The sequence below is a fragment of the Sturnira hondurensis genome, unplaced genomic scaffold (genome assembly GCF_014824575.4).
Source record: "Sturnira hondurensis isolate 20B ecotype Veracruz unplaced genomic scaffold, ASM1482457v3 Scaffold0022908, whole genome shotgun sequence".
NCBI lineage: Eukaryota > Metazoa > Chordata > Mammalia > Chiroptera > Phyllostomidae > Sturnira > Sturnira hondurensis.
In genome coordinates this window covers 3,197,450-3,224,621 of record NW_028095539.1, presented here as the reverse complement: position 1 = coordinate 3,224,621, position 27,172 = coordinate 3,197,450, and the positions used below count along the sequence as shown (strand labels likewise).

General features: G+C 55.6%; 1 protein-coding gene and 1 pseudogene across 2 annotated transcripts in view; one reads left to right on the top strand and one right to left on the bottom strand.

The window, feature by feature from the left end:
* The first annotated feature begins 2,569 nt into the window (after positions 1–2,569).
* Positions 2,570–3,544, top strand: LOC118980284 (40S ribosomal protein S6-like; annotated as a pseudogene).
* Positions 3,545–12,413: 8,869 nt separating this feature from the next.
* The window catches only part of LMX1B (LIM homeobox transcription factor 1 beta), a 78,281-nt gene continuing 63,522 nt past the window's right edge, over positions 12,414–27,172 (bottom strand). Inside the window, exons 3-8 of one of the 2 annotated variants that reach the window (XM_037036623.1) lie at positions 21,023–21,255; positions 19,045–19,226; positions 18,814–18,891; positions 18,602–18,668; positions 16,864–17,028; positions 12,414–16,563 (exon numbers count right to left, since the gene is read on the bottom strand). In XM_037036623.1, coding sequence (XP_036892518.1) covers positions 16,406–16,563; positions 16,864–17,028; positions 18,602–18,668; positions 18,814–18,891; positions 19,045–19,226; positions 21,023–21,255 — 883 coding nt within the window. In that variant the 3' untranslated portion in view covers positions 12,414–16,405. The remainder of the gene's footprint in view (positions 16,564–16,863; positions 17,029–18,601; positions 18,669–18,813; positions 18,892–19,044; positions 19,227–21,022; positions 21,256–27,172) is intronic. The other variant, XM_037036624.1, reaches the window with a different exon arrangement.

The following is a 27,172-nucleotide window of genomic DNA, read 5'->3' as shown; positions in this document are numbered from 1 at the left end:
TGCACTGGGACTAACAGCAGACTCATCAATAGCCATAATAGAAATCCATGAGATACGGGGAAAATATCTTCAAAGCACTGAGACAAGATCATTATTGGCCCACACTTGTGTATTCAGCATGAGTATCTTTTGAGAATGCAAAGTAGCCATCTTCACACGAACAAAAACTGAGGGAATCCCCCACTCTCTGGCTTTTACTAAAGGAAAATAAAGGAAAATGGTCTCAAGAGGAAGATCTGGTATGCAAGAAGACATGGCGAGTAAGGAGTCTGAGTTTGTAGAGGAAAAGAAATAAAAGGGGGAGTTCTTCAGGGTTTTTTTAAGAAGTAGGAAAGAAGAAATAAGAACCAATGAAAAGATAGGTGTTTTTAAAAGTAGCACAAAATTAGATGGCAGATACAAGTGAAAATTGATCACTAATCTTAAAAAGCGTTAATGCGCTGAACCGTCTGGCTAAGAGACAGAGATTTACCGACGTGCTGTGTTTTAAATTCAGTTCAATGGGATCTCTCAAGGGCCACTTCTAAAACTAAGGGCACTTAGAGGCCGAAAATAAGGGTATGCAAATGCTACATGGGAAAAATAAAAGCTAAAGGAAAATTGTGATCATTTATTAGTATCAAAAAGTTATTAAGTTAAATATTATTCTAAGAGACAAAAGAAGTTTCTAATAATGATAAAATTTTAGTGCATCAGAAAGATAAAACAACTCAATTCATAAAATAGCCTCAAAATTACCCAAAGCAAGAATGAATAGAACTACAGAGTAATTTTGATAAATCCATGATTATTATGGATTTCAATCTTTTAAAGTTATTAATACTGCAAGTAAAGAAAAAATTAAGATATGGAGTGCTTAAACTACCCAATTTACATACTTGAACAAATGAGTGTTGATAAAATCCTAAACCCAGCAATTAGAGAATACAAGTGTTTGACGGGAAATTTGTAAACAGTGACCACATACTAGAACATAATGCGGTTCTCACCAAATTGTAACAACTGACACCATACAGGTCATGTTTCTGTAACCTAAAACTACAACCGGGTTAAACGTCAGTGATAAAATGGGAAGTGGAAAAAAATTCCATGTTTTTAAATTAGAAAAAAAATCACACTGGAAAGTCTTAAAGTACTTAGAGCTGAATAAAAATATTATGTATCAAAACTTGTGAAAGTCAGCAAAAATAGTGGTTTGAAGGAAATTTAGAGACTTTAATGCTTTTTTAAAAAAGATTTTATTTATTTATCTTTAGAGGGGAAGGGAAGGAGAAAGAGGGAGAGAAATATTAATGTACAGTTGCTTCTTGTGCGTCCCCTGCTGGGAACTGGCCTGCAACCCAGGCATGTGCCCTGACTGGGAATCGAACTGTGATCCTCTGGTTCCCAGGCCTGCGCTCAATCCACTGAGCTATACCAGCCAGGGCATAATGCTTATTTGTTTTTAAAAAGAAAATCTGAAAAAGCTAAAAAGTATATAAGAACTCATTGAAAGTAGAAGAAAGGATACCATTTAATGAAATAGAAAATATATACAGTAGAAGGAATTAACAAGAATAAAATTGGGTCTTTGAAAGACTAGTAAAACACATAAAATCTGGCAAAATTTTTAAAAATACAGGCATAAAAATAATATTAAGAATGAGAAAGGAAATAATACCACAGATAGAACAGAGATTAAAAAGATGAAAAGGAGGATATCTTACACAACTTTACATTAATAAATTTAAAAACAGGCCAAAATATTTACCATAAATAGAAATACTGTGAGAACCAAAAAAAAACAAAAAACAAAAAAACAAACCAGGCAAAAGGCACAACTTCCTTGAAATACAACTTATCAAAACTGACCAGGAAGAAATAAAAATCCCAAATAGCCCCATAGCCACTAAACATAATTAACCAGGTGGTTAAACTATTTCCACGCAGAAAACTCCAAGTCCAGATGATTTTAAGCACCCAGAAAAACAGACACCATGGTGTCACAGACACTCTCCCAGAGTGTGGAGAACAGGGACACCCCTCAGCTCGCTTTCAGAAATTAGTGAAACTTTCGTTCCCAGATCCAGACGATCTCATCCAGGTGCCTAGACGCTCAAATCTAAAAACAACAGTAGAAGACCGAATGCAATAAAATAGCTAAAAATCACGACCAAATGGGTTTACATTGTGGGAAAAAGGATGGTTTAATGACAGTCACACCTCTGTGCTTGTTGGCCTCAGACCTCGTCAAACCTGGTGCTTGTCTCATTTTGATGAGAAGAAAATATATGTAACATATATCACCGAGATATTATCAATATAGATGACATCATCAATATATTGTATATAATAATTATTATATTATATACTATACATTACATGTTCTCTATCGTTATTTATATATAAAATATGTAAAGATATGCAGTGACATTAACTGGTTAAAGGAGGAGAGATTAAATGCTGAAAGAGCATTTAATCAAAATCAACATCCTTTAGGATTAAAAACTTTTACTAGGAATATACAGGAGTTTTTTAAACTAGCAAACGGTAGCAAAACTACAGTGGTGAAAAATTAAAAAGCGTTCTTTTCCGTGGTGTCTGGGAGGCGGTCGGCGGCTTCGAGATGAAGCTGAACATCTCCTTCCCAGCCACTGGCTGTCAGAAACTATTGAAGTGGATGATGAACACAAACTTTGTACTTTTTATGAGAAGCGTATGGCCACAGAAGTTGCTGCTGACGCTCCGGGTGGAGAGTGGAAGGGTTAGGTGGTTCGAATCAGTGGTGGGAACGACGAACGAGGTTTCCCCATGAAGCAGCGAGTTTTGACTCATGGCCGTGTCCACCTGCTGCTGAGCAAGGGGCGGTCCTGTTGCCGACCAAGGAGGACTGAAGAGCGAAAGCGCAAATCAGTTCGGGGTTGCATTGTGGATGCCAACCTCAGTGTTCCCAACTTGGTCATTGTGAAAAAAAGGGGAGAAAGATATTCCTTGTCTCACTGGTACTACTGTGCCTCGTCGCCCGGGGCCCAAAAGAGCTGGCAGAATCCGCAAACTTTTCAGCCTCTCTAAAGAAGATGATGGCCACCAATATGTTGTGAGAAAGCCCCTAAACAAGGAAGGTAAGACACCTAGAACCAAAGCACCTAAGATTCAGCGTCTTGTTACTCCATGTGTCCCGCCACACAAGCGTTGGCATATCGCTCTGAAGAAGCAACGTACGAAGAAAAATAAGGAGGAGGCTGCAGAGTATGCCAAACTGTTGGCTAAGAGGATGAAGGAGGGCAAAGAAAAACGCCAGGAACAAATTGCCAAGAGACGTAGGCTGTCCTGTCTGAGAGCTTCTACCTCTAAGTCTGAGTCCAGCCAAAAATGAGGTCTTCTAAGAGTAACAAATAAATTAGCNGGTAAGACACCTAGAACCAAAGCACCTAAGATTCAGCGTCTTGTTACTCCATGTGTCCCGCCACACAAGCGTTGGCATATCGCTCTGAAGAAGCAACGTACGAAGAAAAATAAGGAGGAGGCTGCAGAGTATGCCAAACTGTTGGCTAAGAGGATGAAGGAGGGCAAAGAAAAACGCCAGGAACAAATTGCCAAGAGATGTAGGCTGTCCTGTCTGAGAGCTTCTACCTCTAAGTCTGAGTCCAGCCAAAAATGAGATCTTCTAAGAGTAACAAATAAATAAGCATAAACATCCACAAAATTAAAAAGCATTCATGTTTTCTTTCAAGATTTTATGTATTGATTTTTAGAGAGAGGGGAAGGAAGGGAGAATGAGACGGAGAGAAACATCATGTGCAAGAGATACACTGACCTCTCACTCACCCCCTGCTGGGGACCTGGCTTGCAACCCAGGCAGGTTCCCTGACTGGGAATCAAACCAGCGACCTCTCGGTTCACAGTATGGTGCGCAATCCATTGAACCACACCAGCCAGGGCAAAAAGCATTCTTTTAAAAAATATTTTACTTACTTACTTACTTATTTATTTTTAGAGGGGAAGAGAGGGAGAAAAACATCGGCGTGTGGTTGCTTCGTACACGCCCCCTACTGGAGACCAGGCCCACAGCCTAGGCATGTGCCCTGACTGGGAATCAAACCGTTGACCCTTTGGTTTGCAGGCTGGTGTTCAACCCACTGAGCCACATTAGCCAGGGGGGGAAAAAAGCATTCTTCTTAACAAAACAAGATGAGGACCCAGTTAATATCCTCCTAATCAATATTTTATTGGCAGTCCCAGCCAACATGTTTATTATAAAAGAACAAGGAAAAGAAGAAGAGGAAGGAAAGAAGGAGGGAAGGAAGAAAAGGTATACTGTTTAGAAAGAAGCAAAGCTATCATTTCCAGATGATATGATTATCTAGATTAAAAATCCAAAATAATACACTGAGATACTCTTAGAATTAATAAGAGTTTACCAAGGTGACAGGATGTAAGATAATATGAAAAACTGAATCGTTCTTCTCTGTACTTGTATATAAAAAAATTCAGAAAAAGATGGCATTTAGGCTGGTACGGAAAGCAATCTGAAACTTAAATGTGAAAGTCAACATTTTAAAATTTAAGAAGAAAATATAAGAGGATGTCTTCATAACTCAGGTAGGAAAGGATTTTGTAAATAAGATCAAAGAAACAGCCTACCCTAAAATATATATATTAGGCTACATTAAATGTAGAACTTCTGTTCTACAAGTTGGAAGAAATTATTTGTAATACATATAACTAGCAAAGGATTAGATATATATTAAGAACTCTAGAAGTAAATAAGAAAAATACAAACAACCCAAAAGAAAACTGAGCAAAAGACATGTGTCGGCGTTTCACAGAAAGAAAACACAAATGAAGAACATGCATGGAATACACAGACACCCAACCTCATTAATAACAAGGTAGTAGGAAATTAAGGCCATTTGAAACAGTCAAAATTGGCAAGTGCTGGGAAGGGTGGGGAGCTGCAGAAACTCTTGTGAGTTGCTGGTAGGACCGCAAATAGTAACGTCACTTTGAGAAGCGCTGACTGCCTCACAGAGTTGACCCCGCCTTATGCTGGCAACCCAGTGACTCCCCGCCCTGGGAAGGTCCTGGAAAAACCCTGGTCGCGGAGCCACGTCGACGGGCACTCACTGCAGTTCGTCCTGGTGAAAAACTGGAAACAACCAGGGCCTGCTAGAGGAGGACTAACAAATAAGCAATAAGCAATGGTGTGCAATGCTGTGGGCGAACGTGGGCAAAACCAAAACACACACAAACCACCAACCAGCAGAAGACTCTACACAGTGCGCTACCCCTGGTGTGAAGCTCAGTAATGACCCAGCTGAGTGAGACAGGGTTTTACGGGATCAAAAATAAGCCAAAATGCAGAGGGGGGAAATCACAGTGGTTTGTCTTACTGTCCCCCCCACCCCCAGTGGTAGGAGGGCCCTCGCTGCATCGGCGCTGCTGGCTAGGCAGGCCTGGGCTCCCAGGGGTCCCCACTGAGGCAGGCCCCCTGCTTCTCCAGTGGTTTGGAAAGGGCTCCCAGGGGTCCCCGCCCTTGCACCTGCTCCTGCATCTGAACTCCCCAGGGACGTCCTCCCCCTGCCCACTTCTTCCTGCTTCTTCTCCTCAGTAGCCTGAAGTCCATCAACTTTCTAGACTCCGAATCTACAGAATTCCTTTCCGGATTCTCAGGGTGGGGGCAGGGCTTGAAAAGGGACCCTCTCTCTTCCCCTCCCTTCCCCATCTTCTCATCCACTCGGACTGGCGGTGTGAACCTATCACGCACGTTGCTGACCACTCCGAGCTCTGCTGTCCGTCCCACTATTGGGCATGTGGCAATGACAAGGGAGGCGCGGATGCAGCCTGTGCTGGGGCTGGGCTGGCCCACGGAAGAGAGGGCGGCTTTCTGGCTGCCAGGCTCCCTTTCACCCCGCTTCTCCGTCCGGCATGCCTGAGCCAAGCTGCCGGCCAGTGTCTGCCCGGCAGCTTAGGATGGACCACACCTCTCAGCCCTGCTGAGGTTAAGTCCTCTTTGGGATGGGGCCTCCCCATCCATCCCTCCACTCGGAGCCTGGTCTGGTGAAGCCCTGTCCCACTGCCTAGGAAAGCACAGTTACCAAAAATGTGGGGCTTTTCTTATCTGTCCTGACCTGCCTTCCAGGCAGGGTTGCTTGTTGACACTGGTAACCTGCTCTCAGCATCTGCCACTCACTCGCTCCCTGACCTTGAACAAGCTCCTTCACCTGGAGAGTGGGGACAGTGCTACTCTGAGTCGGAGTGCAGTGAGCAATGCCCGAAGGCCCTGGCCCACAGAACATACTCAGCACACACCCGATAGCTGTTGTCATCGTCCTGGTGGTCATCATTGTTACCGGGTGTCGGCAGGGCATTTTCTAAGCAGGAAGAACAGCTGCCCTAGTAAGTTAGTTGCCTTCTTCTGGAGTTTCGTCTTCATGGCGCTTCTCGGAGCGTGTCTTCAGTTTTCTGTCCTTGTCGTAGTTGCTCTGACAGTGGACGCTACTGTGAGGGGCATAACCTGATCGTTTGCTTATTAGTAGCTCAGTGCCAGTAATTCACGTTTTTCAATAGAACTGTGTTGCTTATGAAGTGCCCCACTGCCTGGCCCTGGGGCACAGCCTGCCAGCTCCTGCCGAGGCTGAACTGGAGGGATGTGTGGGACCACAGGGGAACCCACACCGGGCCGGTGCTGTGGCCACCAGAGCTCCGAAGGCAGGACCTGTGCTTGTAGTGACGCTATGTGATGTCCCTTGTGTATATTATGCCAGCGATCATGATTTCCATCTGTTCTTAGGGATCTCTGACATGTCCAGTTGAATGGTATCTGCAGAAACCATGCCCCTAAACGGCGTCTCCTCTTAAATAGCAGCTCAGAATCTGTACATGTTAGAGGCCCACAAACCGTGATGCCTATAAACCGAGGGAGGAGGTGATGCTGCAAAACCGGGAGCGGGAGAGACGTAGAGGTCATTGTTGGGCCCTGTGGACAATTATCCTAGCTCCTTTTTTTAAAAAAAAATATTTTTTGAATGCTGATTTTTATGCCAGAATCTTGGAAATATTATTTCCTTCACCCAGTAACCCTGGGAGATGGTGTGGTTTTAGTCAGAACTCTGTTGGCAAGTGACAGAGATTCCAACTAGCTTAAGAAATAAAAGACTTTATTAGTTGTGCATTTGTTAGCCCTTTATTGCCTCCCTAAACTGAAGGCCGGGGGGTGGGGGTGGGGGGAGGTGGCTGCCTCCCTCTGTGTCCATCTTTCCTCCTAACCTCTGTCTGTGCCCTGACCTCGGTCTCTAGGGCTCCCCCCTGTGGTAAGGAATATAGCTGCCAGCATCCCTGTAACTAGTGATCCCAGAAGAGGGCTCAGCTCCACGGGTGGACCAATCACAGGGAATGAAGTGCTCTGGCCAGGAGGCCTGGGCCAGGAGACTCAGGCCAGGCTGACTGGCAGGGACTGCCCATGCCTCACTGCCTCTTCTGGCATGGCCCCTGAGGTCACAGGAGGCCCAGGTGTCTGTCAGCCTCAGAGCATGGGGAGAGGAAGGCTGTCACAGGAAACAGCTTCTGGAAGCCCAAAGGGCTGGGGAGGCCTCACCACTGCCAGAGCCAGGGGCATCTCCACACACCTCCCTCAGGGCTCTTCAGCCCCTCTGGTTCAGTGGTCTGGGTTGAGGGTTAGCCTCCTGGGTGGGCAGAAGTGAGGGGCACCCATCGTATCCCCGTTTGAGTACCTGGGGTTGGATGAACCCTGGGCCTGGCTCACTCACTCATGTGACCCTCGTGATGGCCCTGTCCTCACCTTTCAGGTTATTAGAAAAACAAACAAGCAATGGAGACTTGTCCAAGGTCATGGTCATGAGTGGCAGAGCTGGGATTCGAGCTTGACAGCACTCACTGCACTGTCCCTGACTGGAGGGTGGGGAACTCTCAGACTCCAGAGCCTGGGGCCCCACCGGGTGAGTTGCCCCCATTAGTAGGTCCTGGGGACTGCAATGATCTGAAGGAAACACAGACCCCCACAAGAGGCTGCGGTGGTGCCCCGCTTCCCCTGTGGGGGAGGCTTCCTAGAGGCCAGCACACTTTGCAGGTGGACCTAGATCTTGCTCCGGTGTGCGAGCCTCTGCTGTGCCTGAGCAGGGCCTGAGCCTGCTGACCTCCCTGGGGGAGGGGTGGAGGAGAAGGGGCCGGGCAGGAATAAGGGGTAGGGGTGAGGGGGTCGGAGGAGGTCAGTGGTTCTCGACTCACCCCTGTGGTCCTCCCCCTGGGCTCAGAGAGGGCTGATTCCCAGGGAGCCAGGGCATTGAGGATAAGCAGCCTCCCGAGGCTGCTTCCCTAAGCCCAGTTTCTGTATCAGTAAAACGGGGTAGTGGTGGTGTGAGACAGTGACAGTCCCCCAGGGCAGTGTGAGGAGAAGTCAGCGGGCTGGGCCAGAAGGGCTGCGCCTGGCTGACGCAAGTGCCCGGAGAAGAGGCTATTTCTTCGCCCCCTCCCCCCTCCCTACTTTTCCTCCTCCTGCGTGTCTGCCTGTTACTGCCCCCGGCTCTGCCATTTACTAGCTCTGTGGTCTCAGGTTACTTGCCATCGCTGAGCCCACTTTTCTGTGTTATAAAATGAGGATGGTCACACCTACTTCTCAGGATTGTGATGAGGAGTGCCCGGTATCGTCCCTGTAAAGTGCTCACACAGTACCTGGCACACAGAAGTCTCCGACGAGGAAGGTTTTTCTCCCCTTTCCCCTTCTAGCCATAATCCTAAGGCTCCGCGAACCACGCATCTTGCCTGCGCCTGTCCGACGCTTGGGGTCTCACCTGCCTGACTCCCGATCGCCACCTCGTGGCTTGACGGGTGACTGCAGGTTTAGTAGCGAAATGCTAAGTGGCTCCTGGTCTGTCTTAGGAATTTAGTCGCCAAGTACCCCAAGCTGTGCTAAGACAGGTGTGAAAGTGGGGCGCTGCGCCTAGAAAGGCGCACCTCGGTATTCTGCCGCAGACGGGAGGTGCAGGAGGGGCCGCCTGCCACTCGGCTAATTCCACAGATTCTGTGCTAAGAACTTTCTGCACATAATCCTTTCTGATTTGGACCAGAATTTTCCAAATGAAGAAATAGAGGCTCCTGGGACATCGGGGGCTCTGAGGAATTGACGAATGTACATTTTCTGTATTTAGGGAGTGGGTGCAGGAGTTTTTATGTTTATTATTTTTCTTTAGGCCACAAGTGAGTACAGTACATACACTCATCTGTACTTCTCATGGTCTCTGTGTGCTGACTCGTCCCCGCTGACTTGTCCCCGCTGAATTGGAGGACAGGCAGCGCACCAGACGTCCTTCCACTGCAAGGGCCCGACGGACCGCTGGCAGGCCCAGGGTGGGCGCTCACCGCACAGGATGTCACCTCCTGCCATCTCTGGCTTTTAGGCCCTGACTGCAATCGGGCTGTGCCCAACCTCACTGGTCCCTGGCAGCTCCCACCTCTGAGCATTTGTTCTGGCTGTTTCCACCTCCGAGAGGCTTTCCTTGACTTCCAGGCACAACTGACACACCCCGCCATCCACCCACTCTGAGTCCCTTTGCCTCTCTTGTCACTCTTGTTTTCGATCTGCCCAGGCAGGCCTGGGGCCTGGAAAGGTCTGCCAAGCAAGGGACGAAGACCAAAGGGATGAGCAATCTCAGTTGTGGGGGGGGGGGGGGGCGGGGAGGGCTGTCTCCATTCTCTAGCGAAGCCCCAGGGGTGGTTCTAAAGCCAAAGCCATAACAGAGGCCCCTGTCTCTCAGTGCCCAGAGTGCAGGCCTGCCTGGCAGGGGGCCCGGGACAGTCAGAGGCCTAAGAGGGCATCTGAGGCAAAGGAGTGCCGTCTGCAGGATGGGAGCTCCTGGGAAGAATGGGGAGAGCAGTGTCTTCTGTTGTCCAGGGGACATTACAATGGCTCCGCCCTGCAGGGCTGGGAGGAGAAAGTGAAACAAGATGTGTAAGGCTCAGCACAGCGTGTGGTGCTCCGCCAGTCTCCTCGAAGGGCTGCCGCTCCCGCTCCCAGAGGCAGTGAGCAGAACCCGGCAGCCTCGTGGCCTCTCGAGCTGTCCAGCAGGCTAGCTGCACTACCCGTGTGCAGGGCCAGCCTGTGACTAGCACTGGCGGGAACTGGGCTAGTGTGTGTCCTGTCTGAGACAGCGCACCTCCTCTCTTGTCTGCTGAGACCCAGAGCACATCTCTCCCCCTCCCTCCACCTCACTTTCTGAGCTGGGGGAAAAGGCAGGCGAGAGACCGGGGAGCAAAGGGTTAGCACGGGCCCTCCCCTGCAAGCACCCCCCCCACCACATTTTTTAGTGACAGGATTTTAAACGGTTGCTGTAGGCAAGAGAGCTGGCGGCCTGCTGCTGAGGGGCTGGGGGAGCTGGGAGGCCACTCTCACAGAAGCCAAGGCCTGGGGCTGGACACGAGGCCCTGGTTCAGTCGTACCGCTGTGCTGTGCCTAGTGACTTGGTTTCTCGGAGCCTCGGTGAGGTTACTTGGAAGGTAGGGGAGAGTTTCCTTGCTCCCCGGGTCTCTGGGTCGTGCTTTGGAGGACAAGATCTCAGGACCAGACAGTGTGGGTTTAGGGAGGCAGCTGGGGGGTGGGGCGTGGGGCTAAGGTTGGTGGCAAAGCCATGCGTTTGCAGCCAAACCTGATTTTGAACTCTGGTTCTATTGACCCTTGTTAGCTTTGTCATATTGACCCGGTTGTTGTCTCTTTCTGAGCCTCCGGTTTCCCTTCTGAAACTTGAGACCTTAATACCTGCCTCTCAGGGTGTTGTGGGGTGCAAAGGAGGAAATGAACGGGAGGGTCTCAAGGCGTCTAGATTCCCAGAAGCCATGTGGCTTTGAGAATCACCCAGACTCGACAGAGGAGGGTGCAGGGCAGAGTGTACCTCCAGGGGGCGCTGGTGCCCACAGGCAGAGGGACAGAAGCTGCTGAGAAGGCGGAATGGAGAGGTGGAGGGATGGGAGAGAACCCTGGGACATCCGGTCTGTGGATACGAGGTGGAGAGGCCTCCTGGGTGCACAGACAGACAGAGATGTATGGCGACAGGCCCGTGTGTGGGTCTACAAACAGCCTCACCAGCACGCAGGCACCCATCCGCATACCGATCTAGACAGCCTGCGGGGACCCCCGCTGCATGCAACACGCTACCTACAGCTTCGTGCTCAGGGCACCTGGGCCGACTCATCCAGGGAGCTATTTACACACACAGGCCGGCACTCCTCAAGGTCCTCCGAGGAACTTGGAGTTCCTGGAGACTCCAAGGAACACACCTCGAGAGCCAAATTCCTCTGAGCCTCTGCCATCTCCACCCATTCTCTGCCCTGGCCACCGTCTCCCCTGGATCCGGTCCCAAGTCCTCCTGATACTCTGGGTTTGGCCTCTGCTTCTGCACATCGCGTCCCCTTGGGCAAGCTCACTCACCTGGTTGTCGAACACCTGGGCGCTCTGCCTCTGGTCCCTTTGAGGCCCAGCCCTGCTCTGGGACGGGTCCACTTGGATGCTCCCAGAGACCCAGAGCTTCCCACGCCCCCGCCAGAGTGTTCTGGAACCCCCATCCCTGTGACGAGGAGCCCAGGTGGGGCTTTGCCTTCCCTACTTTGCCAATGTCTTGGGAACCTGTCCCTTTTCTCCTCCCCACTGTTACCCCACTTGTCAAAGCCATTGTCAGCCTCACCTAGGTGAGAGAGGTGACTCAGTTGACCTCCCTGCCTCCATCCTGACCTAACTGGACCTGTTCCCCACTTGCAGCAAGACCCTGGGTGGTCCAGTCTTGCCTCCAGCCTCATTGCTTCTCTGCCCCCAAACTTAGCTAGTTTGGTTGTTCAGGAGATTCACGAGAGTTTGGCTGCCTGTGAGGTTTTGCCCAAGCCTGGAGCACTCGCAGACACTTCTCCTCCTCATCCAGTCCCTGCCCTGCTGGATAATTTTGCGTCTCTGCGTGACATGTAGCTTCTTCCAGGAAGCCTTCCAGGATGCTCCATCCCTCCAAATGAGGTTGGGTACCCTGTAACAAGGCCTCATTGTACCTCAGCTGCGTTCACACCACACTGTCTACTCCCTTGAGTCAAACACCGCCAATCTCCAGTTCTCAACCTGGCAGCAGGTACTTAAGGGACCCTTCATATTGGTTGGGTGAATGAATGAATGAGTGTTAGGGAGTGAGATGGGATGGATGTGTTTGTTTTAAGGATGGAGATGGTTCAAGATTGGGATAGGATGAGGGTGAGGGGTGAGGACTATGGAGTAGGAGGAACAATGGGTGGGACAAGACCAGGGACCCCAAGCCCTCCTCCTTGACCTGCTGTCCCTGGCAGCCATGGGGAAATCTGCTAATGTCTCCTGCAGGGTTGGCTCAGGCCTGGACACGCCCCCGCCCCTCCTGCCCCCGCCCCCAAGGAGAGTCACCACAGGCGTGTACAGGTTGGTTTATTTACAAATATACTGATGTCTCATTTTTTGTTGTTGTTTCCATTTTCTGCTTTTGTGGGAAGAGCTGAAGGTGAGAGTGGAGGGCAGGGTGGGGGTGGTGATGTGGTAAACGCTAATAAATAATTTAACAATGACAAGTTATTAAATAAAATGTGTCAGGGGATGGCGGGTGGGCAGTGAGAGTCTGTACAAGGAAAACGGAGGAATGGCCAGTGGCCGGGTCCCCACACCCAGCTGGGCGGGCTCCTGGGGGAACCCCAGTGGGGTGGGGGGCACCAGCAAAGAGGCTCATTGGAAATGGCACCTCCCAAGGGCCAAAGGCTGGAGGGTCCTCCTGCTCCCCCAGCCCCCAGGCCACGTGGGCCTGGCGGTGTGGGTCTGGGAGCCTCCATGTGCGTCCGGGTGAGTGTCTGTCTGTACGTGTGCGTGTGAGCGTGGACCCCTTCCTCACTGGGTGGAGTGAGCCCCAGAGCTGTGGGCTCTCCCAATCGGAGGTGAGATCCTCACCCCAGGGGTGTCCAGAGCTCAGGCTGAGGCCAGGCAGGGCTCAACCACTTCTCCCTGCTCCAGGGCTCCCTGGGTGGGAAGTGAGAGGGCCAGCAGCTCCAGAGGGCTGGCTGAGGCAGGTAAGCCCCCCCCCCCAAAGGAGAAGAGCCTGCCTCAGCCCCAAGCCGGGCCCTGCTCATCTGGACATGGAAGACACCCCCACTGCTGCCTCCTCCAGGAAATTCTCCCCAAACGCCCAGACCCCTTCTCTTATAGGCTCTGCTGGATCCTCGGTCTGACCCTTGGAACCACCGTGTCCCTCTGTCCATGCAGAAGGCAGACGAGGCTCTGGCTGGGCACCAGCCCTCCACATCCCTCCTCTGACCTCCCTCGCTGTGTTACCTGGAAGCAGATTCCTTCCTCTCTGAGCCTCAACTTCCCCAGCAGTCTCCTTGCCTGCTGCCCACTTTCTGCCTCTTCCTCCAGGGACCAGACTCTTACTTCCCTCTTCCCTTGGACCTCCCTCGACCCACCACAGTGATGATGGTTCCTCTCCCTGGAGGGGATGGGGGTCCTGGTACTCACTGCCCCCCAATCAAGTCTGCACTTCCTCCCGTGAAGTGGGAAGAGCATGCGCCTCAGAGTGCCCAGCCTCCAGCAAGCCCGCCAGCTCTGTGTGCTTCTGCTGGGCAACCCGGAACACACGTCTCCCTTCTCCGGGCCTCAGGCTCCTCATCTGAGAAATGGGTCCTCAACAAGGCCTGGGACAGAGTGTGTATGTCTCTCCTCCTAGGAGAGCCCCTAAGGGCACTGCATCTTGTTCTTCTGTATCCTCGCCCCCCAGCGCAGGGCTGGGCAGAGTGAGCAGCAGTCTGGGAGCCTTGGAGGGGCAGGGCGGGGGGTGCCGGGGGCAGTGAGGTCCTGCAGACAGCGAAGGAGTTACCTAACTACAGCCGAGGGGTGGCTCAGGCATGGAGGGCTCTCTGCCCTTCTGGCTTTGACAGTCTGTGGGTCATGAATGTGGGTGTCCCTGAACCAGCCCCTGGCCAGGAGCAGAGCCCAGGCTGGACTCGGGGTTTGCGAGGCCCCAGAGTGGCACGAGTGACAGACAGGTTCTGCCCCTTACCCGGTCATTCCCCCTTGTTCTCAGCTCCGCCCACCACTGACAGGCTGTCAGAGGGCTGCACCCCGCTCCGTGCCCCGAGTTTTCGGCTGCAAAATAAGGGTGGGTGGTGGACTAGATGACCTGTTCCTGAGGCTCCCCCCCACTGGAGAGTCCAGGAGAGAAGGCCAGGTCTCCTGGGGGATGCCATGGGGCGTCCACCCCGCCCCGCCCCACGCCTGGACTGTGTAAATGCAAATGGAGCAGGGCAGCCTCTCTCCAAAACCAGCGCGCTGCCCAGGGCCAGGGGCGGCACCCGAAAGGCCGAAGACATCAGCTGGGAGCCCTGTGGAAGTTTTGTGTGGAACAAGAAGAGCCCAGAAGGGCCAGGCCGGCTGCAAGGGCTGAACTGAACCATGTCCACCCTCTGACAGCTGCCCTGGTGACGAGCAGGGTGGGGTTTGGGCCCAGGTTGCTCTGGAGGGACAGAGGTTTCCCTGGAAGGCAGCAGAGCAAAACCACAGAGCAGGCTGGCGCCCTGGGAGGGTCCCAGTGAGGGCCAGGCAGCGGGGTCCAGAGGTGGAGAGTCAGCTATGGTCCCATTTGCTCAAAGGCTGGACCAGCAGACCTCAGGTGGCAGCCTAGGGCTCTAAGTCAGAATTAAAGGCAGGCCTGTGAGCACCTGGCTGAGGACACAGTGACCTCCAGGGGTCACTGAGAGCGGGGCCCATCAGCCTGACACTTCTTTTTGGGCAGGGTTAGAATTGAGTGAACTTGGGGCTGGGGTGGATGCAGTGTATGCGGCTTCCACCCGCACACAGAACAGGGCAGCAAGTGCAGCTGGAATGCTTCACCCAAAGGGTGTCCATGCCAAACAGGGAAAAGCCCTGGGGGTCTGCGTGCCGTGGGCAAGAGGCACAGAGCTGTCCCCTAACACCCACACACAGAGGACAGATGTGGCTTGGCTGGCGCATGTGTGCAATGGTTGGGAGATTTGCTTATAGAAGGGCAGGGTGAGTCTCCCAGGTTCTGTGGTTTCACCCACTCACTGGACCTCGGGCCACATGAACAGAGGCAAAGCCTCTAAAGCTGGGGAGGTGATGGGCCTGCTCACTTTGGCTGGCTGATGTCAGTGGGAAGACTGGGTTACATCTGCTCCACACTTTAGTGGGAAAGCTGGAGCCCAGCCGCAGGTACAGTTTTAGAGGAAGAGCTGGAGAATCTGGAAAAGCCTGCCTTTGAAAAGCAAGGACTCAGGTCTGAAAAAGGCAGAGGTAACATCAACAGAAAAGGGCAGCTGACTTGGGACCTGATGAAGTAGTGGGCTCCCCATCTCAGGAGATATGCCAGGAGAGGCAGAGGAGGCTTGGTAGGAGCCAAACATAAGATGAGGGGCCAAGTGGGACTTGTGAGGTGCCTTTCCACCTGGAGGTTCTGCCGTCTGGCCCACCCCTGCCTGGGGCTGAGCGCACCTCTGCCCTTGGAGCCAGCTGGCGGTGGCCCTGCCTGGCCAGGCAGCCCAGCCCCGATCTGGGCCAAGGCTTCGGTACATCCCAGTCCACCTGCTCCAAGCTCACCCCGTCCCCGCCCCTCCCTCCTCCCTCTCCTGTTGTGTAAGAGGGGTTCCTCCCCCGCATCTGGCTGCCTTTCTAACCTGGCGGGGCTGCCCCCAGAGGCCTCTGTCTCTTTCAGCGTCTCCATGTCTCTGTGTGTGTATCGGTGCTCAGTGTGCCTTTAAGTGTGTGCACCTCTGCACATGTGTCACTGTTCCCACGGGTCTGCTGGCACTTGTCTGTGCTCCCCAGTGACCCCCTCAGAGCATCTGGCAGGCTCTTCCCCACCTCCGCTCCAGGCTCTGGCTGGGAGGGGTGATCCTGGGCTGTGGGCCTGCCTGTAGGCGAGAGGGCAGCGGGCGCCAGCCCTGGGTACATGTGCACGGCGTCTCACAGGTGACAGGCACCACACACTGTCATCCTGGGGCATGTGCAGGGGCCCTGCCTTGGCCTAGGCCTGGGCCATGGAGGTTGGCTGGATACAGAGAGGATGTTTAAAAAAATAGAGAGAATTTAACCTTCCCAAAAAAGATGGGGAGAGAGGAGGCAATGGAGGCCGAGGTGGGGCTGGGAGGTGAGTAGCTGTCCGAGAGCCCTGGGTCCCTGGGGGCGGCGCGGTCTCTGTGGGCAGGACACAGTGTCTGCCCAGGCTGCGCCCATCTGCCCGTCCGGCTGCGCCCAGCGGGCACTCCAGCCAGGCCCGGCTGGCCGAGGTGGCACCGTATGGCTGTCTGTAGAGTTTGCGCAGGTGGCGGGGCCGGGGCGCCGAGGCTGGCTGCTGTGGCCCGTGGTCCCACCCAGGGCCCATGCCCAAGCGTCCGTGCAGCCCGCTGGCTCTCAGGAGGCGAAGTAGGAACTCTGCATGGAGTAGAGCCGGTCGATGGGGTTCCCCACACGGGCCTGCAGGGAGCCCACGTCGGAGGAGCCAAGGAAGCAGTCGCTGAGGCTGGTTAAGGAGGTATCGCTGTCGATGTCGTGGAAGATGGAGTCGTTCCCTGGGGAGCAGAGCAGGTGTCAGGACGGGAGTGTGCGCAGAGGCTCCTGGGGACCCTGTTGGCCTTACAGGCTGTGTGGCCAGAGGTGAGGGAGGGACAGGAGGACTTGTGGGCAGTGCCTGCAGAGAGGCTGGGGACCGCAGGAAGGGTCTTGAGGGTGTCCTCTTCCTGTCAGGAAGAGGGGGATGGGCTCTGTGGGCCCTAGGGTAGGAGGGGCTGTCATGGCCCTGGGCCTGCCAGGCCAGGCAGGGAGCAGGGGTGGAGCTGGAGCTGGAGCTGGAGGGGGGTGGGGCAGCTTACCATAGGGGTTCATGTGGTCACCTGGCATTTGGGGTGGCGTGAGGCCCTGCTGGAAGGGGTCGCTGCTGCCGTAGGGGCTCTGCTCCATGGCCACGATCTGCTGCTGTGGCGGAGCCAGCGGTGTGTAGGAGGCCATCATGCCCTCCATGCGGCTGGACAGGACCTCTGGGGGCAGAGAACGCTTTCACCCACTGGTCCTGCTGCCCTGTCCCGGAAGCCTGGGAGCCCCCACAGATGGACCCCAGGGATCCCTACAGACCTCCCACATGTCTTCTGGCCTATGGCAGTCCTTCTGACCTTCTCCAGACTTCTCCAGGGACACCCTGACACCCTGCAGCCCTCCTGGGCCCACAGGACTGCTGAGCCCAGTTAGCAGAGCCTCCTGCCCCTGACACACTCCGGTTCCTCTTCCAGAACCAGTTCATCACAACCCAGAACCCTCCCCTCACCACCTCCTCCCATATGCCAAAGGCCCTGCCTTCCAGGAGCTCAGGCCCACCCTGGGGGTGGGGACAGACCCTAAGCAGGTGCAGTGAGCACCCTACATCTGGGGGCATCGAGGTGGGGCCCAGAAAAACCTTCCTAGAGGAAGAAGCCACCACCTCCATGTGACTTAAAGAACAGCAGGTATTTGACAGGTCCCAGAAGGGCAGCAGAGGCAGGGAGGAGAGAGACAGCCCAGCGTGGGGACACAGGAGCTGAAAGATGGCATCTGGGGCGTGGGCTGAGGGGCCCAGAGGCTGCAGGGAACCCCGCTGTAGCCAGGAGGGGCTATGGAGAAGGGCTGGGAAGGTGGACAAGGGCTGGGGACAGGTAGGAGGAGGTGGTCAGGTGGAGGGTGTGGGGTCCCTTATCAAGGGGGATAAGGTGTGAGAGAAATCGGCTCAGAGGGGCCCAAGGGCCACTGGGTAGATGGTGGTGCCTCTTGCTGAGACCTGGTGGGGGAGGAGCAGGGGTGGTGTGTGCCCCATGGCGACAGCGGCAGTGTGGCCACGATAGGCTCAGGGGGACCGAGGCACATTCTGCGGGAGGCTGAGCCGAGGGGCAGCTGGGAACACCAGGGGACACAGCTTGAGTGGGGCTGGCTGGGAGGCCTGAGGCAGTGCCTGCAGCTTTTGGAATGTGGGCTGTCTGAGGAGAGGGGACCGAGGGAGAGTGGGGAGAGCTGGGCCCTCGGGCCATGGTCTTGGGCTCCGCAGGGGACACCAGCCCAGGAGACCTGGGCAGGAGCCCCGTCTCACTTCAGAGCAGGCAGCTCTGGGGCCCCCAACCCTCCCAGCAGTTCCGTGTCCCCAGGAGGCCTAGGAGACCAGCCCCAGCCTGAGATGTGGAAACAGCATTTTGGCAAAGCCTGGTGTTGGAGGGGGGCTGGCTCCTGCCCCTTCGACGGGTCCCTCACCCTCCAGCAGGAGCCCACCCGACTACCCCACTTCCGGCCAATTTTCTCCGGAATGCTCCCTGGGGTCTTCCACTGGGGGCCCACACTCCAGGCTGAGGTCTAACTAGCTGAGTGATCCCCACAGGTCCTTCAGTGTCACCGAGCCTCAGTCTCCTCATCTGTGAAATGGGACAGGACAATGCCCTTCCTCCTGTGTCCTGTGGTCGCTGCCACCTCCCTACCGAGCCCAGCTGGTTCCAAAGCAGCAGGCCCCTGAGTTTTGACAGCCTGAGTGGAAGGTTTCTCGTGGTCAGAGACTGAGCTGGGCCCCCGTCCCACCCTGGTCCCGCCCTGGCTCACCTTGGCCCAGCCGCTGGGAGTTCTGCTGCTCCTGCTGCTGCTGGTGCCGCCTCGCCAACTTCTTCATCTGCAGAAGACGCAGTTCCTTCGTGCCAGTCCCTGCTGCCCTCCCCCAGCCCTACCCCCACTCGCCCCACCTGCCCACATCGGGCCCTCTGTCTCCTGCCCCACCCACCACCTCTACCCAGCAGGGATGGTAGGTGGCCACTCACCTTTGCTCTTTGGTTCTGAAACCAGACCTGAACCACACGCACGCTGAGGCCCGTCTCTGCTGCCAGTGTCTCTCGGACCTGCCAGGAGACAGGGAGCAGGGGACACAGGTCAGGCCCCTGGGGAGGTGGGGGGGAGGGGGGTTGATGGATGGGTGGGGAGGTGGAGGGATGTCCCCGTCCCAGCAAGAGTGGAAGGGGTGGGTTGGCCGGCCCCGCCCTGCTGCCCCTCACCTTCCGGCAGGGCTTGGAGGAGACCTCGAAGGAGGCCTTGAAGGCTCTTCGCTGCTGTGTGGTGAGGATGGTCCGGGGTCGCTTCGGCCGCCGGGGGTCCTTCCCGTCATCCCCGCTGCCCTTGCTCTGACTGCCCTGCCCTTTCGCTGGCTTCATGTCCCCATCCTCGTCCTCGCTCTTTACTGTGGGGGACACAATCCGGGCCATCAGCCATCCCCCTTGGGCAACCTGCTGCCCAATGGGATCCCATGGCCTCTGGCCAGCACCTGCCATGGCTGGCCTCTGGAGCCCTGGACACCCCCGTCCAGAATGCCAACCTCTGGGAAAACCAGTTCCGCTAGTCCAGTGCCAGCTAGGCCCCGGGGGCTCAGAGAACCTCCTTCCCTGGAGCTTGCAGGGATGAAGAATCGACAGGCAAAGACCGCGCTCCAGATGTTCTCACAGAGGAGCATGCATGACCACGACACACACACGCACTCTCACCCACCGGCACTCACACACACAGACTGGCACGTGGCTTGAGCACACAGGCTTGAGCACATGCAGCTCACAGACATGCACACACCTGAGCAGGCGCCCACATGTGTGCATGCAGAGGCATGTGTCTGCCCAGAGACACCCACAGCGCCACTGCCATGCCCCGGAGTTGCGGGGCTCAGGTGGACAGCGGAGCCTCCCCAGCCTGCCATGGGCCTCCTACTGCCCCCACGTCTGAGCTGGTCCCCTTTCTCCAGGCCCATCTTTCTCTGAGTGTGAGCCCCTGTGGGCGGGCTCTTCCCTCGGAGACCCCTCCTAGCAACTGGCCAGCCTCTGCTCCCCCACAGGAGTCCAGGCAGCCACAGGCCTGGCCAGGGTGGTGCCCTGTCCAGGGACCGACAGAGGGACAGATGGATGGACTCAGCACCTCCACAGAGTGTCCTGGCAGTGACCAAGGCCTTCTGTCTGTGCTGGTCCTGTGCCCATGGTTCTAGGTTATCCCAAGGGCCTGGCACAGAGGAGGGCACCTCCGCACCCTGCTCCCTGCTCCAGTTTCCCAGGAATGACAAGGTGCCAGCCACCCCCTGACTTTTCCCACCTCGAGACTTTCCTGGCTGGCCCTTTCTGCCTGGAGGGTTCCAAATTGGCACAGTCCTTTGGCGGTCAGAGCAGAGTAGAGAGGCACCTGAAAATGGGGTCTTTCCTTCCATCACAGAGGGCCTCAGGCCCCCACCCATCTGGGAACAAGGGAGCAGTTCAGGGCTGCTGCTCCCCACTGCTGAAGGCTTTGGGGGGCCAAAGGCAAGAGGATACATCAGATCCCTGCCTCTCTGACTTCAGCGGCCACAGGCCTGGCACCGGCAGAGACCCTGCGGTGCTGTGCTGTGGCGGGGCCCAAAGCAAGGAGGAGGGAGGGCTAGCATGGCGGGCCCGAGAAAAGGGTGTGAGTGTGTGCATGCGTGTGCACATGTGCAACCCAGTGCACGTGAGCATGAGGACAAACGTGCGTATAGCCATTTGCCTCAGTGCTTACTGTGTGCGTGCTGAGCCAGGTGTGCACATATGTGTGCACACTTGCACACCTGGGTGTGAGTTTTTGCACGTTTGGGCACATGAGCACATGTCCTCAGGTGTCCATTTCCCCACATGTGTACATTCCTGGGCACATGTTCCCCGTCTGTACATTTAACATGTTTGTGTGCGTGCATGTGTGGTCACATACACGTACACATCTGCACATGTATGCATGCCTCATGGAAATGTCTATAGGTGCGTTTGTGTGCCTGTGGGAGTGTGTGTGAACAGTAATGTCCATGTGCCCCCGCACATGTACATGTGTGCACATGCAAACATCAGCATACATCCGTGTACAAATGCAATGCGTTGTCTGCATGAAGCTCAGGTCCTGGGGCCACGAATGTGCTTCTCTGGCAGGGCCACCCTCCCACAGCGCCCTGCCCGGCCACCCACCCTGCCGCCGGCCCCCGCGAGCCAGGCTCACCGGAGTCAGACTCGTCGGGGCTCACGGAGCTGAGCAGGTCCTTCTCCTTCTCGTAGTCACCCTTGCACAGCAGCTGGCCCTCCTTGAGCACAAACTCGTCACCCTTGCGCAGTTGCCGCTCGCAGACGCAGCAGCAGAAGCAGCCCAGGTGGTACACGCACTCCAGCGCCCGCATCACGAACTCAGTGGGGGCGATCTTCTCCATGCAGCCGCTGCATTTGGCTGCGAAGAGCCTGTGGGGGCACAGAGTGGGCACATTAGCTGGGCTTGGGGTCCCTCCCAGATGCCACTGCCAATTGAGAGCCTTCTCCCTCCCACCACCCCGACCCTCCAGGCCAAGTAGGAGAAGCCCTCCCTGGGCACTGAGCCATATGGGGAGGACCCTGCAGTCCTACTCTTCTGGCTCACAGGACTCAATGGCCCCCGGGGTGGGCACCGGGCCCCCTGCCCCGAACTGCCCTCTCTCCTGTGTGTTGGCTCAGAGCCCTTCCCACTCAGAGACTCTGGCCACTAGAGGGCAGAATACAAGGTAAGCCTCCACCTCTCCCCAGAACCAGGTCTGCCCCTGCCCTGAGGGGAAGGGCAGGAGCCCACAGGCCCATCCACCTGCACTCAGGACTCCTCCTCCTCCTCCTCCCTGCCCCTCCATCACCCCCACATCGAAGCAATCCCCATCCTGCCCAACAAACCACCCCACACCGGCCCTTCCTCTCCTTTCTGACTGTCCCAGTCTTCTCCCTGGGCGCTGGCCCCTCCAACCTTTCAACTCACCCTCCAGGATGAGAGCCGGAAAGATCTGTCCAAAACACACACCTGGTCATGCTGCTTCCCTGCTCTAGACTCTTCCATGGCTCCCTAGTGCCCTTAGGAGAACATTGGCTCCTGAGTCTGGCACTCAGGGCCCTTCCCAATCCTGCCTCTTCTCGCTCCCTTGGCTGCCCCTGGCTGTGACCTATGGAAGAGCCCGCAGCTCCTCCAGAGCAGCATCACACTGGCCTGTCTTTGGGGCCGGGCTTGGTTAACACCTACTTAAGCCTCTCTTTGGTTTTAAGCATTGCTACCAGGAAGCGATGTATTTACTGAGTGTGTGGGGCCTGCCAGCTGCTGTTCTAAGCACTTCGCCTGCGGAGACACATGGACCCCTTGAACCCTCCCAGTGAGACGGGAAGCAACAGCGATCCCATTGCAGAGTGCAGGAAACTGAGGTGCCGAAAAGTGCAGTCACCTGCTCAGAGCCACATGGGTAGTAAATGAGGGAGCTGGCGCTGAGCCTGGAGCTGATCCTGTCCCTCCATGACACAGGGGACCCGTTTCCCCTCCCTGTTGCAGAGCCGGGTGGGGGCTCCGGCCGGCCTCCAGCCCATGCATGCAGAGGGGTCTGTGCAGCTCGGCCCCTCCTCTGCCCACACCTACTGACCACTCCTCCTGGCTGCCCGTCCCTGTCAGGTGCCCTGCTCTGTGGGAACTCAGCCTCAACAACACTTTGATGAAAAAATTTATGAAGAATCAAATTATTGCTGCTGGGAGGGAATTAAAACCATTTTTCATTCCCCACGTCCCCGGGCCACGTCTGTGGGCGCCACCTTGGGAGCGCTGCGCACATCCCATCCCTCTTTATGGCCCGCCGTCCTCGCAGCACAGATTACAGCTGCAATTCTCCCCTAATCGGTGCTGGAACAGCTGTGAGTGCCAGGCCCTGGGCCCGCCTCCCCTCCTGGGGCTGCCATCAGCTCTGCCCATGGGCAGTGGGTCAGGCACGCTGGACAGGGCCTCTCCGCCTCCTGCCTGCCTGCTGCCCCAGCCCCAGCCAGGGCACTGCCCAGCAACCCTGCTGCCCCCTCTATTCTACCCAGCAGGCTCCTACTCATACTGCAATGCCCAACTCCAACACTGCCTCCTCTGGGAAGCCTTCCTGGATGGCCCAGTCATGTGAAGGTGGCCTCCTCTATGCTTGCCTGAGCTTCTCTAACCTCAGTTCCTTCTACCACAAAGCGGGGTGTCAACAGGACATCCCCCCAAGGGCAGTCATCAGAATTCAGTGACACTAAGCATGTAACTCGGTGAATGAGGGTCACGTCGGAGTGACAGCCTGAGCCCCTGGCAGCTCCCAGCCCTTCAGTGGTCCCACACGGCAGGGCCTCACTCCACCTGCTCCTGAGGCCACAGGGAATGTTTGTGGAGCAGGGGAGTGAAAGTTTGGGGTGGGCGGAGGCTCAGGCCAGGCAGCGCTGACCCCACCCCAGCCGGAGCCCACACTGTGCCTGACTTTTCGAGAAGGGCCTGAGCTGGGGTTCAGCTTTAGTCTGGCCCTCTGCCTGGACACCTTCGTTCGGGGTGCAGCCTGCCCAGCTGTCCACGGCAGCCTCTGGAAGAGGCCAGGCTGGCTCTGCCTGCCAAGGCACTGGGGAAGGAGCTGGGTGTGCAGAACCCGCTGCTGTGACATGGAGGGCCCTTTTGTTCCACCCCCTCCAGCCCCTCCCCGCCCTCTACCTCCTGCCCTAGGGGCCCCGGTAAGGTCTGCTGCTGGCCTTGGTGGCCAAGTGGACAGGCACTGGCCATATTTCTGTGCCAGCTGGGCCAGGGGCTCAGGCCGAGGCCAGCACACCTTGGGTGGCTCCCCAGGGGAGGCCTTCTTAGGTGGGGGGGGGGGGCAGGGGCAGCAGCGGGGGTGACCCGCATTTGCCAGCCACCACCACCACACAGGCTGCGTTCAGAACAGCCTCGCTAATGCCTTGGCAGCGGGGGGTCGATTGCTACTTTCTCCAAACTCATCAACACAATCTATTATTAATACTTCTCCGAAGGCTCAGCGCCGCCATTACGGAGGCAGCGCCAGCCACTCGGGGCATCATCTGTTATCTAGATTGCAAAAACTCGGGAAATAAAACAAGCGGCGCACACTTTATAAAGAGAATGTGCCATCCGTTTGGTCTCTGAGCATCTCTCCTCCCAATAAAACATCAGGGGGGACACATGAAATACTCACTCTCAAGTATGGGGTGCCTTTGTCTACCGTGCAGGGGTGAGAGCTACTAATGGCATGTGTGGGAGGGGCCGGGGCACCAGCAGGGTCCCCTCCTCTCCATGAGCCCCTACTTGCCCCCTCAGTCCCTCCCACCATGGAGGGATTGGTGGAGAAGCAGACCCAGCCAGGGGAAGGTGCCTCTGGCATTGGCCCAACGCCTGATTCCACCACTGCTGGCTGGTGACTGGGCAAGTCATTTCCTCCCCACCCCAGTCTCAACTTACTGATCTGTATAATGGGTTCAACAACATGCCTGCTTCTCCGTGTGAAGATGCAGTAGGTTGTCAGTATAAAGCACACGTACAGAGGGAGTGGTCAGTGGGCGGGGCAGGCTACAGCAGAGCAGAGGTGCAGAGCTGGTGGGGTTGGGAGGTCCTTGGGCCCCCCTCCCGTCAGGGGCACAGTAGCCTGGGGAGAAGGGCCCTAATTTGGAGCCCAGGTCTGGTCTCAGTCCTGGCTCAGCCACTTACCTGCTCTATAACTATGACCTGGGGCAGGTCAGAGTCTCAATTTCCTCACCTGTAAGATGGAGACAAGAGTCCCCACTCCCGAGAATTGTGCTCAGGGTTCCAGACGGATGTGTCCCCACTGCTCACACTGAGGTGGGGAGGCAGGGATGGGATGAGCCCTGGGGTCAGGGCATGGTGGGGTGCCCAGGAGGTGCCTGCCCTCCCGGTGTTCCCCCACCTTCCCGCCGTCACCCTCCCTGCCCCTCCCCTAATCTAGAAGCTCCAAATCCACAGGACAGCTTTGTGATCACATCATGGGCCCATGGGCTTGCTGGAGCCCATAAAGCCCTCCTCCCCCATTTTTCATGTAAAGGGCCAGACCCTTCCTCGCACTTCCCTGCTGCCTAGGTCACCATCCCCTCTCCTCCCAATCTCTGCCCCAAACACCCACCAATGTGGAAGGACTTGGCTTGGGCAGCCCTTCTTCCAGGAAGCCCTCCTTCTCCTATCCAGTCTTAGGTAGGTGCCTCCCTCTCCGAGTTCCCTGTCCTCACACTGCCCACTGCCCTGCTCCACGTTGTGGCACTTGCAAAGGGGACTCCGCTTGACATATCTTCAGGTCCGCCTTCACCTTGGTCACCTCCGTATCTTTGGTACCGTGCACAAGGCCCTAAGCACTCCGAGGTGAGCAATGTGTGCTTGTTGAATGACTATTGAACCAACCAACGCAGTCCTGCTCTGCCTGTGAAGCAGGGCAGGCAGTCCCCAACCCCGACCTGGTCTGGTGAGAGCCCTGGCCACCTGCAGGGCAAGGCAGTGCCCTGGAGGAGGCAGTAATTGGGACCATGGAAGGGGTGGGACACGGGAGCGGGCAGCCTGTGTTCCCACCCTGGCTCCATAATTTTTTCTTTGTTTGACAGTGGTCAAGTCATTTAACGTCTCTGAGCCTCAATTTCTTCATCTCTGAAATGGGAGTGATGGTGCCTACCTACGGGGCTGCTGGGAGGGCCAGCACGGTGCCGAGGGCACTCTGCAAGAGTGGGTGTCTGCCTTTCTCTTGTCCCATGTGGGTCCAACACACCTTTGTCGGTCCCCCTCGCTGGAGCCTCTGAGATTCTGGAGAGAAGCCCCCCTGACACCGGGGTTCCAGGTCCCACCCACGCCTCCTTCTCGTGAGCACCCTGGGTTTGATCAGCCCTTCTAGCTTCTGTCTGGCCTGAGCCGGGCAGAGCACTCCCTGCGCAGCTCTGTCTCGTGAGCATTACCGAGCGCTGATAAAGCTCAGTTACCACCTACCTGCATCAGCTCAGTAAGTGCAGAACTTCCAGAAGGAAGACTGTTGCCCTCCCCATTTTACAGGTGAGCACGCCAAGGTGCAGAAGGCAGGTTACTCGTTCAAGGTCACACGGCAGTACTCCCTCTCCGCTCTGTGCAGCTGAGAGTTCCTCCGTGCGTCAGTCACCTTGCCCTGTGCTCCGAGCATCTGTCTGCCCTCGAGACTCTGCACACCGTGGGGCAGGGGCTGGATTCCCCCTGAGTTCTCATTTCTCAGCAGAAGCCTGGTACCCAGTAGCTGCAGCTGAGTGTTTGAATCTTTCTTAAACCAAACTGAACATCTTCCCTCACACACAGCACCCCACCCAGGACCACCTGTGACTGTGGAGCAAAAAGTCCCTTGTTAGAGGTGCCCTTCCCCTGAGAGTCCCGGGCTGGAACATATCTCCATCCCCTCTGAGTGTTCATTTAATGCTCAATTTATGAAACTCACTGAGCTGATAAACAAAACCCCGAAGCTAGTTTTTTCTGGTGCATTTGAACATGGATTGCAGATCGGATCAATTAATTTCTCTTAAACCATTGACAACTGCAGAGACGCACACAGCTGCCTGACTCTTTTGCCTCTGATAAAATTGGTCCGCTGACACCCTGGGGGAACTCCAGCATCTCTTTTCCCCGGGGGTCTTGGTGCGTGGACCTCGGACCACATAGCGTGCGTCAGGCCCTGCGGTCCTGGCCCTGCCTCTCTTCGCGCTGAAACCCGACACAAGTGCCTTTCCCCCTCTGAGCCTCGGTGCCCCGCCGCTGCCCCATGCGGATAATGGCCGGGCATGTGGGATGGGTTAAATGAGTGGGGATCACGGTCCCTGCCACCATCTCTCCAGGACTCGTAGCACCCTGGTCACTGCACTGCCCATCCCACACCCATCACCGAAGTTTACAGCACACGTAGGCCCCCTGCTGGGTTCTCAGTCCAAGAGGAGTCAATGGTTTCAGGATAAGTCCGGCCACCCAAATGTGGCGCTCAAGGCCCCACGCCACACTACCCCATCACGCCCGGCTTCAGATCCTCTGCAGGGGTGGCCAGGCTTCTCTCAGCTCCTGGACCACAGTAAGCTCCTTCCTGCCTCTTTAACACTTACAATCCCATCTGCCTCCAAGGCCTGTTTTTTCTCTTTCTTTCCTTTGTTTCTTGTTTAAACTCCTTTTCATCCTTCAAGACCCAATATAAGTATCACCTCCTCTGTGAAGCTTTCCCTGATAGCCACAGACCCAGATATTTGTGTATCTGAAGCCCCCACTGACCTAGAAACCAGGAACTGGGTCTAATTCACCCTCACATTCTCGGGCTCGAGGAGTGGTTAGCGAGTGTTTGTTGAATGAACGAACAACCTTGCA